At 43.1% G+C, this 14,033-nt stretch overlaps 1 protein-coding gene across 1 annotated transcript in view; it reads right to left on the bottom strand.

Annotated features, from left to right (window-relative positions):
* Positions 1-4,787: 4,787 nt before the first annotated feature.
* Positions 4,788-14,033, bottom strand: part of c1qtnf1 (C1q and TNF related 1) — an 11,480-nt gene continuing 2,234 nt past the window's right edge. The window contains exons 2-4 of the mRNA XM_083787932.1: positions 8,588-8,727; positions 7,584-7,711; positions 4,788-5,352 (exon numbers count right to left, since the gene is read on the bottom strand). Coding sequence (XP_083644058.1) covers positions 4,802-5,352; positions 7,584-7,711; positions 8,588-8,727 — 819 coding nt within the window. The 3' untranslated portion in view covers positions 4,788-4,801. The remainder of the gene's footprint in view (positions 5,353-7,583; positions 7,712-8,587; positions 8,728-14,033) is intronic.

Raw genomic sequence — 14,033 nt, 5'->3', positions numbered from 1 at the left:
CCAGGTGGTCAGAGAGTTACGAAACGCATCAAAGTCCTAAACAACTTTCAAGCTGGTGTCCCTAAATGTGCACATGTCAATGTCATAATAAACTATTTCTACATTTAAAGAAATAACAGGTCTACTCACAGCGTGTCACATCCAGACGTGAAGTGAGCTCGGATATAGTGCTTAAACCCTATATGTAATGTGTTGAATTGACCTCTGGGAATCCCCCCAGAGGTCTGTACTCTGTACTCGGGCATGGCCAGACTAATTCTATAGCTTCGGCAGATTGGTCTGGTTTCCAGGCTAGTAGCCTACTCGGCCGCCTTCTTTGTCCCTACACCAATACAAGCTCATTTGTGAGCTTGTAGATCTGCTATTTTTCACTGGATGTTTTGCTATTTTTGCCAAATGTTTGCCTATATTATGACATCAAGTTTAACCCATTCTGACCGGGCACCCATTTTGGTGTCAGCATCATGTTATGCTTTAGCTATTTAAAAATAGCAGATCTACAAGCTCATATCGCGCCACCGAGTGGCGCGATACGAGCTTGTAGGTCTGCTATTTTTTGAAAAATCGAAGAGCGACTGACATTTTTAGAATCTGATCTCAGGTCAGAATGGGTTCTTTCCGTGTGTATAGACAGATTAGACACGTAAAGCACTCTAGAACTATCAGTATTCAGCATTCTTACTCAGAAGACATATTATTGGCTGTATCACGCCTTATGCCTCATTGGATAAGCTACTTCAAAGTTCAGCATTCTGAACGGGAACCCCTTTTGGTGTCATCATCATGTTACGCTTTAGCTATTTTTTGAAAAATCGAAGAACGACTGACATTTTTAGAATCTGATCTCAGGTCAGAATGGGTTCATCAGACCAGTGTGTGTCCAGTGGAAACCTCGTATGAATCTGATCTCAGGTCAGAATGGGTTAAGGACCATCAACACAAATGCTGGTGGTTACAGTACATACAGTAACACATTGTATAGAGTAAGAGCTTTTTCTCTCTCTCTCTCTCTCATACAGAGAGGACATTAGAAAAGTGATGGTGTTGGTGATAGACAGCGATATCAGTCTGAGTGATGCGGTCAATACAGGACCAGAGACTTGCTGATGCTGTTCCCGGCCATTTTAGCCTCCCTCCGTCCGTCCTGGGTGCATTTCTGCTGTGCTGGGGAGTTTCCAGGGGGCCTGCTTCCGCTGATTAGCCCCAACGCACTAATCTATTCTCATGGCTTATTTATATACCCCCTATACCATCCAGGCTGGCGCTTTTCCCCATGGGGAAAAGCCTTCTAAATCACATTACAGTATCTTCATCAAGGGATGAGAGAGAGAGAGAGAGAGAGAGAGAGAGAGAGTAAAGGAGAAGGAGAATCACTTATATCAGTGTCATATATTTCTGTATGTGTGCGTTATAAGGGACTATGTTCTAGTGTACAGGCCTATTTGCAGCTCATTCCAGCTAGTGGTTGAATGGCTGAGTGCCAGGGTTCAGGTTTCTGTTGTGCTGACAGGTCTGGAGTTTTGCTCACAACCATCTCATATTGCCTCGTCCTGGCTCTGCAGGGCAACCCAGAGAGGATTGGTGAAGTCAGTTGAAGAATGACCACAAGGTTTCTGAGTAGGTTCTGTGAAATCTTTTGCTAGCTCAGCAGCACTGTGGAAATAAAGCCGCCTCCCTTTAGCAAAGGAGGTCCTCTCGTTTAACAACAGCCCCAGTGTGACTTTGTGCAGACTTGTGAGGGAGACATGTTCTCGCAGGTGGTCTAAACAATGTGGAGGTGTCTTTGAAAGTCACCGTGCACTAGCACATTTGTATAAGTTTGTTAATTTAGCATCACTTAAAAGCAATCGAATGCAACTTTGTGTAAGAACAAAGATTAGAGTAGTGTTTTGGTTTTACATGTTCTATACAGTATGTATACATATGTACAGTATGTAAGGTTCCACTTACTGTATGTTAAAACTCCTTCAGCGCCACCTGGTGGTCACCAGTTTAGGCTCTGTGAGTGCCAATTCTCCCATTATAAAGAAAGAAAGAATTTGTAATTCTATTATGCATGTAATGTGCATGTCATCAACCTGTACACCAGATTAGAGGAATTTTCAAAATATGGTTGAAAATAAATAAATAATAATAATTAAGAATTAAGATTTTTTTTTCTTTTTGAATTCCCAAGGGAGGACGTCTTAACGCCTGTGGCATCCATTATACAAAGACGGCAATAAGACGGGATAACGTCCCTGGCACTTAAACAGTGTTAACAGTGCTACTGCATAATACTGTATAATAAGCTGTTAATGTTTATTGTGTGCGTGCGCGCGCGCGCGCGCATGTGTGTGTGTGTGTGTGTGTGTGTGTGTGTGTGTGTTGGTGTCTACAAGAATAAGATGCATAATAATTATTCTCTGTCTGTGTCTTCAGACTCAGAGTGGCTGTGCGTTTGAAGAAGGCTGAACCAGGATCTGTGTCCTCGGACTCGGAGTGGCTGTGCGTTTGAAGAAGGCTGAACCAGGATCTGGGTCTTTCTCTCTCTCTCTCCAGCACATTCCACCAAGTCCTCTGTGAACATTTGGCAAGTACACACACACACACACACCATAGAACACATCCAGGAGAAACAGTGTCACACCCACCACTCCCACACACGGGCGCGCGCACACACACGCACAAACGTGCACACACACACACACACACACACACACACACACACACACACACACACACACACACACACACACACACACACACACACACACAATGCACTGGATGCATCCAGACTTTCATGATTTTAATTGGGAAGATTTGTATCCATGCTGAACAATATTATCAAACAGGCTGCGCACAGAGTCAGCCAGCAGTGAAGTACCTGACAGCATAACATGTACATCTGCAGGCAGTCGAAGCCTTTTTCCTGTCAAGGCATCTCCGGACTGAAACTGAACCTTTTCCCGAGGCTTAATTCCAAACGTTATCACACTGAAGATCTGATTGAGCCCATTTTTCACATCATATCCCTCATTAGATCGCATGTGCACTCCCAATACTGTGTGTACATCCATCTCAATATAGCAGGCGAGACAATATTCATATCACTTTAAACAAATGCAATTCGAATGATTTGTGGCCTATAAAATGCAGGATAGATGGGGTTGGAAATGGAGCTTTGGAACAATCCCAGGCTTTTAGCATCCCTAGGGAGTGTCTAATCTCATTGGCTGTCTTTAGATTCAGCCCAAAATAATGCTGTTGTCAAAAAACCCAACTGGACGGCTGGTTTGAAAGGAAATGTATGTACTGGTATGCAAACCGATTTACTGCATTCTTTACTCATATCCAGGATTTTCCTAGACCCCTTTCAGTATTATCTTTGAGTATTGTGTGACTGTGTGTTTTGCCATAATGATAAATGCCATAGCATACATATAAATATATATAAAGATACTAGCGAATTTGTACAACTTTGTGGAGGTGAAATATATGTAAACAGGGTAAGCATTAGGTTGAGACACAAATTCCTTTCTAAAACACAATGTTTTTTAGAGATCTCTACTCATAATCTAAATAGCACCAGTATGTCTTTAATTCAGTATGCACTTTAATATGAAAAGCATTGTCGTTTATACATTTTTCCGTGGTTGTAGGATATAAATCATCCATTCCATCGTCTGTTATAAGGAAAGAACGAAATCCCTGATATGATTTGCCTGTGTTTTTTCCTTTGATCCCATTATAATAGATATCTTAATTCTGGTTAAATTGCAAACGTAAAAAGATAAAGCATCAAACGCAAAGACCTACCTATGTGTAGCTCTTACAGCAATGGTCAGGGTTCAGAATGATTTACTTATATACCATATGGTTTGTATAGATTGAGCGCTGAGTGCATGATCATTGGAAGTGGAAACTGAAAACAAATTGAGAATCCAGGGCTCGATTAGGTAGCCTGGTTAATAAACCAGACTAATATCGCACGGACCGCGGGATATTAGTCTGGGGAGGCTCAGCTTGGATTTCATTTCCAGGGAAACATTTTCTCTTTGACGCAATTGGTCAGAGCCACTGTCAGTCAAAGGTCTCAAGCGTTGAAAGTCACTGTACCAAAGCCAGCCCATATTGCATACCGTGTCCCGATTGGCCGCCCACATTCTCTGGTGTAGGAAATGGGCGTACAATTGAGCCTCTCCAGACCGGCAGGCAATTTATTTTTGCCAACGGCTGATTCGGTCTGGTTTATTAACCAGGCTATCGATTAGGCACATTGAATTGTTATTGACCAAACAAGACATCATTACTATATTGAAAATGAAATTATGACTACTATTTATTGCCTAACTGTGTCCCTTATTATCTGACATCTTTATATAATGGGTCTAATTTAACCTCATAACTTAATCTTGAGATACATTTGAAACGCTGTTGTATTGTCTGAAACAGATGTTTGCTAAAACCCAGTGGGGCATAATTAACCACTAATTAGCCCTATTTCAAAACTGTTTGGGAGATTGTACCTGCTATCTTATCATTTTATATTTTGTACTTTTCTTTGTGTGAAGGATTTCATGGCCAGGTTGAAAGCTCATTAATAATAGTGTACATTGTTTCACCAGAGATTTCAAGCCCTTTGTGTCCAGTATCTGCTGTTTTCAACAGCAACGTCCTCTCCAAAGTAAACATTCATGCCACTTTTCATACCGGCCGGTTAGCACACTACACGCATCTCATTTCCACGCAGAGGAGGTGTTCCTTATTCGTTGCCGTCCTCCCCTCGCACGTGCCCCCGTACGCACTGCAGCCTATACTACTATATCTCACTTTTGGGCTTGAGGAGGTGACCGTTGAAGGTCACGTAGGTGTCAAAGTCGTCGCTGAAGATGGCGTTCTCCCGCTCGCCCTTAAAGAGTCTGACCCACACCTGGTCCTCCCGCTCCAGCTGCAGCATGAGGCTCTGGCTCTGCATGATGGACCGGTCGCTCGGCTGCGCGTACAGGATCACCACCTCGCGCTCGTTGTGCATCACGTGCATGTACGTCTCCTTCTGGTTCCACGTGTGCACGTTCAGGCTGAAGTAGTAGACGCCGGGCACGTAGCAGTAGAACTTGCCGGTGAACATGTTGAAGTGGCCGTACAGGTTGACGAGCTCCGTGTCGAACACCAGCGTCTGGTAGTAGTCGTTGGAGTGCACGGCCTTCTTGCGGCCCACGGAGAAGGCGGCGTAGTAGGACTTGCAGGGCTCCCCCGGGGTCCCGACGCTGCCTTTGGAGCCCTTGCCGCCGGCGTGGCCCCGTGAGCCCGTCTGGCCCGCTTTGCCCAGCTTGCCGTAAGGTCCTCGCTCGCCGCCGTCTCCCTTCTCACCTGGAAGAGGCACGGCCTAGTTGTCATACTACATTTAGGGCAAAATATCTAGACTACAAGCGTCACGTGTCGCATCGCTGTGCGCTGTGAGCTTGTAGATCTGCCATTTTCAGAATCCTGTACATGTGTGGTGTCGTGTGGTACACTGCTCAGGTTGACTCAATTCAGACAGTCAGACAGATCTCTGTCAAGACTGTGTTTAAGGAAGGATGCATGAACATTAGACAGAACTCCGTCACGACTGTGTAAGGATGCATGAACATTAGCGTGAAATGAATATCAGACCACAAGTTGTGGAGAACTAATGTGATTATGAACTCTTTTTGAAAGATCACAAGGTCGCAGTTTGTTTTAACCAAAATATGTACCTAAATACCTTCTACCTGAATTAGATTTGTTTCGATTCAAAATGTAGTCACAAGTGAACCTAGGGAGCATTTTAAGCTGCAATTAACTTGGATACGATCTGCATCTAAGTTGCAACAGGCTCCACTGACAGCCCAATTGTGAAACAGAAAAGTCCTATCTGGTTGTATCAAATGAAAGTAAACCAGTATTGCACCTGTACAGATATCTTGGTTTATCCTCTTTGTCTTTGTCAAATCTTTGTTTTATGAAAAATCATCAGATAAGACTTTTCTGTTTCATGAATGAGCTGTCAGTGGAGCTTGTTGTAAATTAGATGCAGATTGTATCTAAGTTCCTCGCAGCCTATAGGTAGCATTGTGACTAAGGTGAGGTTCAGAAGACAAACTGTCCCACGCTCATTCACACTACACTCACATATACTGTATGCCCAGGTCACTGCTGGCGCTAGACCTGTACTACCGAACGTCCTTCACCTTCACCCAGCCTCCTGTAGTACTGTAGCATTTAGATCTTCATTTAGTCAGCATTTTATCATGTTTTGGGGGTGCGCTAGCCCCTCCTATGCCCAGCTTTCCGGGTCTGTGTGAACACAAACATTGGTTTGTGATTGACTGATCACCCCATAGCGGTGATTTGATTGGCTGAGCAAAGTATACATATTGAAGGTAAAATGAGGTCAGAAATGTGAAGACACCAAAAGTGATTGGCCGGAATGACATTTGTGATGATTTGATTGGCTGATTACAGGACGTGATGTATGATGATGTATAATAATATGAGCGCCCCTCACTTCACATGGGTGTGATATTTTTTTTAAATATATATCTGTGCCTCAATTTCCCTTTGGGGATTCATTAAAGGTTTTATGACATTCATTTTAATTTATTTTTATTTTTTATTTTAGGTTTTATGACCTCAATTACACCCAAAAAACCTGAACTTTGAACATTCAGTGGATTTTCTGTGGTCTGAAGTTTTCTTTGGGGTTTGGAGCTACTTTTGAGCTACAATGAAAACAGGCAACACAGTGAAACAGTGACATCTGCTAGCAAATCCCATTGACATATATGGGATTTGCAGTAAGTGATGTCACTTACTGCCGGCAAATCAGAGCACCTGTTTGAGCCAGAAAACCCCAGATCACAGAAAATCTACTGAATGTTAAAAGTTCATGTTTTTTGGGTGCAATTGAGATTAGAAAACCTAAAAAAAATAAGAACAATTCCAAAACTTTTTTTTAATGTCACAATCCCTTTAAGTATATCTCATCTCAACTGTGGATCTTTGGTTTCTGCCCTATGAAGCATTAAAATAGTTGTTGTCCTGTCAACTTTGTACATCTAGGTTTGATCTGCTTTGGGGGGGTTTGTTGTGATCTCACAGTCGTGCCATGCACAGATTATCACTGGAGTAGATACACAGAACCAAATACAATATCATTGCAATACATACATCTTGGCTTGGTAAACCACAACATTTTGGGTTGGGTCTCACACAGCTATGTGGGATATTTGTGTGTGCCCTGACCCCTGAGGAGGTCTAAGCCACACACCCCAAATTGTCCCCTCATATACGACAACCAACCCCCCCCAAGCTTCTCCAGCTGTGATTGGTTCCTCTGCTATTAAAATGTCCTCCATCTATCTTCTTTCCCCAAGGGGCTGGGACAGTCCCCAACCTTGCCTCAAATGACTTTGTGTAGTGTGTGTGTGTGTGTGTGTGTGTGTGTGTGTGTGTGTGTGTGTGTGAGTGTGAGTGTGAGTGTGAGTGTGAGTGTGAGTGTGAGTGTGAGTGTGAGTGTGAGTGTGAGTGTGAGTGTGAGTGTGAGTGCGCCGTGCGGTGCATATTGTTTTTGTCCATACCTTTGAGTATGGTGATGTTGATGTGTGGTACCACCTGTGGGTGCTGCTGGGGGTAGTACGGGTTGGCATACTGAGGAGACGGCGGCTCCTCTCCTGGGTCACAGCATCGACGACACTCTCTCACTTCCCTATGGTTGCACGCACGCGCACACACACACACACACACACACACACACACACACACACACACACACACACACACACACACACACACACACACACACACACACACACACACACACACACACACACACACACACACAAACTCACAATGAAATAAGGTTGCAACAGTGCATATCGTTTCTGTATAGGCATGTGACTATCCATCATGGAATTCTAAACTTGTAGTTTGCCGTGCCCCAATAGGCTCTACGTGCACACGCCGTTTTGGAAATAACTCTTCCTACTTCCGGGCCTCTTTTCCGACTTCCGATCGGTGTTTCCGATGATGCTAATTATAAGGCTCTGTTCCATTTTGTGTACAGTGGTTCTCAAACTATTTTAATTTCAATGACCCCCATAACTCTGAGGGTGTAGAAATGGAACCAAATGGAGCCTTACGTTACAGGTCCATTTGGTTCCATTTGTACACTCTCAGTACCGGGGGAACCCGGGCCCATTTGGAACCCACTCAAGGACACCTTGAGACCCACTGGTGGGTCAACATGCACAATAGCAGCACCATGACTCTGTTTTTCTGACCTGAGATCAGATTCATACGAGGTTTCCACTGGGACACACACTGGTCTGATTAACCCATTCTGACCTGAGATCAGATTCTAGAAATGTCAGTCGCTCTTCGATTTTTCAAAAATAGCAGACCTACAAGCTCGTATCGCGCCACTCGGTGGCGCGATATGAGCTTGTAGATCTGTTATTTTTCAATAGCTAAAGCATAACATGATGCTGACACCAAAATGGGTGCCCGGTCAGAATGGGTTAACCAGATTTGAACGGAGACTTAAATTCGTATCGTCGGTAGAAACACTTATGTTATAGCTAACCTTGCGTCTCTGCGGTAATCCTGGGGGTCAATCTGATCCCTGATCAGTTCTGGGTCCTTTCCATCATCGTAGGGGGTGCGGTAGACTTCAGCCGGACAGGCACAGAAGAGCACTAGAGCCCACACACTGAGCACAGTCATCTGTGGAACACAGCCACAGCGCACGCGTCATCGAAGTCATTGACATCACCGCAATGATGGAACTATATGTGGAATCGTCTTTGTGGAGTTCAAGCCAGATCTTAAAATGAGTGTAGTATTTCAGCAATGCGAATTATGGTCACATAATTCACATTGCTGAAATACTTGAAAACAGTATTTTTTCATCTCGGTTAATATCGTGAGTTGTTTCACTTCAGTCATGCCATAATTACATGCTATAACTGTAATTAGATCAGCATGCAGTGTTTTAACTTTTCCAAAAAAAGACCTCTCTCCGTGATGATTGCAGAACGCGGCATATGGCAAACAGGATATGTGGTGATGATTTCCTGCTATAATGAGTTTGTGGAATATAAGCTTAAAAGCTGTCGGTTTCAGTTCGGAGCTCTTGTATGACATGTTTACTTGAGAAATATTTCGCGCAGACGAAATGAAAGCCTGGGTATCGAGGCTACTTGAGAAATAACTGCAAAAGAATGCCTTTTGACACAAGATTCTAATTAGTATAAAAGTGTTTTAATATAAGCCATCTCTATAGCGGCTCCACAAAACATTTCTGTCAAGGACTATGAATATGGGAATTGTTAGTCTACAGTAACTGTGTCTGAGTTAAAGGTCTCTAAATATCACCAAATGCAAAGGCACAACTGTATACTACTTATATACTTACTGTATATCGGAAACTGACGGTAAATGTTGATTTGTGGCAAAAAACAAAACAAAACAAATCTCTATCTATGGTATGCCATGCATGGCAATTTTATTATTGGAAATCTTCCAACAAAAGCCCAATTTATGATGCCAAAATCCCGAAAGGCATAGAACACTAAATTCCTTTACAAAATAGCAAATGAAAACACTATGTACACATAAATCCTCAAACCCAACAGAAAGTAATGACTTCCTTTGTAATTTGACAGGCAGGAACTAACTCTAAGCTAACTCTTGTCTATCAAAGGAGCTGACTATAATCAAAAGTGGGGGCCCCTGTTTTTCTGCCACATGTCCCCAATCTGACCAGAGGAGGTCGTTAAGACACGCTGATTGTTGTTCTAGTTCAATTAGACTATTAAGCCTTAATCGCTCACTTGATTTGCTTTCAGTCAACCTTTTCTCTCACTCACTCTCTCTCTCTCTCTCTGGTGCAGATCTTTCTTCCTTTCCCCATGATGCAGTCAGTGATTGCACTGCCGGGAAAGATTTTCCAAAACAGAGCCACAGACACCAGTGAGTGACTGCTTGAAGAGCACAGCTCCGTCTTTAGGAGGGTAATGGGTTTCCTTTTTGAAGTCTGAATTGCAGTGCTGCACTGCTGGTTGGAGAAAAAAAAAACACCAATCATTCAACTCCCATTAAAGAAAGAAAGGCCTTTTTTTGCCCTTTTTTGTGTGGACGAGTTGTAATAAATTAAACCTGTTATTACGCAAAAGAGAGTTGGAGGCTGTTTGTACTGGCAGATGGTCTTCAGCCACTGTCTAATAATGGGAAAAGCCTAGAAATAAGAATTGCAAAAGTTAATGAACAGCTGAAGAGCGAGGGGGGGCCATGTGATGTTAGGGCATGGACTTGAACAAATGGACAACTTGAACAAAGAAGATGAGATGAATAAGATAAAGAGATGTGTAAGCATCAAACGTAATGTGTGCTCTATGACACTTTGGTGTGTGTGTGTGTGTGTGTGTGTGTGTGTGTGTGTGTGTGTGTGTGTGTGTGTGTGTGTGTGTGTGTGTGCGTGTGCGTGTGCGTGTGTGTGTGCGTTCATGCGTGGGGGTGCGTGCGTGCAGAGATGGGCAGTATTTGAAATACATGTATTTGAAATACGTATTTGAAATACTTTTTTGTATTTTGTAATTTGTATTTCGATGGGGATGGAAGATGTATTTTGTATTTTGTATTTAGATAAATCTTTTGACCCAGTATTTGTATTTTGTATCAAAATAAATTTTCAATGTATTTTGCCCATCTCTGCGTGCGTGCGTGCTTGTACAATGTACATGTAGAATGGTATAACCCATATAAACCACTTTCAACCAGGCATTTGTATTTTGGGCATTTCATTAAATAATTGTAATAACTTCCATTATGTTTCCTTCAAAAATGCAAAAATAGGGTAACCAGTATAATCACAACGTTGTGTTGTGACCTTGTAGATTTTGCTACAAAATAGGGCTTAAGTGGTTAAGTCAGGGACAGGTTCAGAGGTCAGGAGAGTGAACACATCAGATTAAGCAGGGATTAAAGATTTCACCCTGGCCCCTAGGAGCCTTTGAACTTCACCAGCTACTGCAACAAGGCTGACATGGAGTCTGAGATGAAACGTCCACATTTGTAAACTTTTACACACACACGCATCCTCTCTAATCTGTAGATAAGATAACGGAAGACAAGTCAATGAACACTTAAAGCTTTTGAAGACGGCATGTCTGCCTAATGTTCAAAGATGTACAAGCTTTGTTCCACTCAGTGGCGCAATATTTAAAAACTCCATTCTTAACCCTCGTGACCAAAGCGTGACCTGGAGCCAGCTGCTTGTCATGAGGTGTTATTGTCTGAGATTTTAATTACGCATATGTATATGCACAATAGCATTATGTCATACTTTAGCTATTGAAAAATAGCAGATCTACAAGCTCATAGCGTGGCACCGAGTGCCGTGCTACAAGCTTGTAGAACTGCTATTTCTTTTTTTTAACGTGAAAATGTGTGCAATTCTTTGAATATATATACAGAATAATATATTCTTTAAACTCAAATCTTTGCTTCTGGGGGGGGGGGGGGGGTCCCTGGAGCAACCCATTTTCAACCAGGAGAGATTTCCAATTGCATATATTTTTGGGTGTCCTTCACATGAAAGTGTTTGAGAACGACTAACATAGAAACATGGGTTTTTCAGAAAACTGTCAGGCTTTAGAAGGCATCTGCAGAATCGTCCTCAAGTCTAAATGGGTTCAAAATAGGCATGTGGATGTTTACTTACACTGTAATGACTTGCCTATCCCCCCCCCCCCCCCTTTCCCCTTTGAATTCTTCCTATTTGTTTAGGCTATGGTATGTTTGCGGTCCCACGTCCGATCTCACGCTATTGACCCTCCCTAAACTTCCTGTGGATCTCAACTTCTCAAGTCCAAAGGGTTGTTTACACTATAGCTAATTACGTGTGAAAATGAGGAGCATATACACATGTGCACTCACACACATGTATAATCAAAACAATTTAATTATTGTCTCCAGATTGAGTGCAGCACGGTGAGCTCGGTTTGTTTGAACTGCACTATACGTCATTCCTGACCAGAACAGTTCAGTTTAGGAAAACCTTCTCCAATTTCAGTAACTTCTCCTTGGCTTGTAGTAAACATTGTACGTATTCCTGCGTGTGTGTGTGTGTGTGTGTGTGTGTGTGTGTGTGTGTGTGTGTGTGTGTGTGTGTGTGTGTGTGTGTGCGTGTGCGTGTGCGTGTGCGTGTGTGTGTGCGTGTGCGTGTGTGCGTGCACGTGTTATTCTCCAGGGTATCTGTGGTATATCCGCATCCAGTGGTTGTTCCGGCTTTAAAAGATCTAAGACGCTCATATCAGACACTGGGGTCAAAGTCAAGGTTCTAAGACAACAAACCTAAGCCTGAGAGTCGGTCTTACAAAAGGATGAGTCCCAGCAGACCTAAATCTTTGTTGATCATACTGACAGCAGCTGGAACAGTACGCCCTCTGTGTGCACATTTAGTAGCTGGAGCTTCATGTGAAGCCGACCTATCAGATTTAAGGTTACTAGGTTACGTCTGGACAATGAGTAGGTAAATCTCTGTTGATCACACTGGACGGCAGCTGGAGCAGCAGTGCTGTGTGCACATTTAGACGGAGCATTATTGTCAAGCCAAACCGATCAGATTAGGGTTGCTTGGTTACGTATCTGGACAATGTGTACAGTGGCTAGGCCGATATGAACTTCCCTGAATGCATTTGGCATTGTGTGTCTACTACACTATTCATCTTGAGTGTTCTCTATACCAGATGAGAGGTTGACCGCAGAGAAGCATCCGCAGAGACCTTGAGAGTCCAGCTGCCTGTTTGTCCGTGAGATACAACTCCCTGCCAACACAGAAACCAGAGCTGGCCTGGATTCCTGCCAAATCTTCACTGCTAACCCACATTTCTTAGGAACACGGAGGAAAGTTGTTTTGACTTTGTCGCTCCTTTTTGCACACACAGATGAATGTGAACTACAGCTAGGTCCCGAAAACAATGTTCCAGTGGTTCTCCGCCCTCATTGCACTGGGAGCCATCTAACGTAATTCACATCTATCCTTAGGCACCCTCAATCATTTAGAAAACCGTGGCTGACCATTTTGGTCTAAGCTACAATAATAGAAAACAAACAACAACAACAACATTGCAGTATAATGCACAAATCAATTCAAATGATTGAGCACACATTTTTCAGTCATTTCCATAGGTCTTCGCTTAGCGGTCCAGGCACCTTGGCTGGTAATCCAGCATGACAGTGTGTTGCGGGTTCGAGTCCCTTTGCTGTATGTCTTCCCCCATCTCTCCTCCGTTTAAAGGTATATTCAGTGATTTCACTTAATTCAAATATCACTTATCTTTTTGTTTTGTTGTGATAATCCTCTCTACTATAGAGTGTGCTGTCAAAAAACCTTATGTTTAGTTTTTGACTCTCTATCCTGATTGGACGAAAGGCTTAGGTCCCAGCCAAAAACGAAACCTAAGGTTTTTTTAGTGAAATCACTGAATATACCTTTAAGGAGAAAAAAAAGAAATAAGAGTGTCTCTGGTCCAACCCACCAATTAAACATCATAGTCATAGCATCACGCAACAATGGAGCCATGTTGCATTTAAAAGACCTATTCTCATTCAGCCTTATGAGTACATGCTGAGTCTTGCCCATGGCGTAATATGATTCAAGTGTGCGTATGTGCGTGTGTGCACGCTTGCATGCAGGTGTGTGTGCATGCATAGAATATCGATGTGCAGTCATGTGTTTCGGCATGTCTACGCGTGCTTAAGTGTCTGCTTACTTGTCATGTCAACATATATTTAATGCTTGTATGCGTCTGTTAAATCTAGTGTAATGATTGTTTGAGCATACATGTGTGCGTCCTTGCGTGCCCTGCACGCACGACCAGGAGAGATATTAAACGTAAGGCCCCTCTGTAAAGCAATGCCAGGTGTGATGGTTTAGATTTGGGGGTTCTCTAAGCCCCCATTTGTTTGTGTTAGAGAGAGAGAGAGAGAGTGTGTGTGTGCGTGCGTGCGTGCGTGCGTGCGTGCGT

This window comes from Protomyctophum parallelum (genome assembly GCF_964188405.1).
Source record: "Protomyctophum parallelum genome assembly, chromosome: 17".
Taxonomy (NCBI): Eukaryota; Metazoa; Chordata; class Actinopteri; order Myctophiformes; family Myctophidae; genus Protomyctophum; species Protomyctophum parallelum.
Note: the sequence above shows the minus strand (reverse complement) of the source record. Positions and strands in the feature narration are given on the sequence as shown.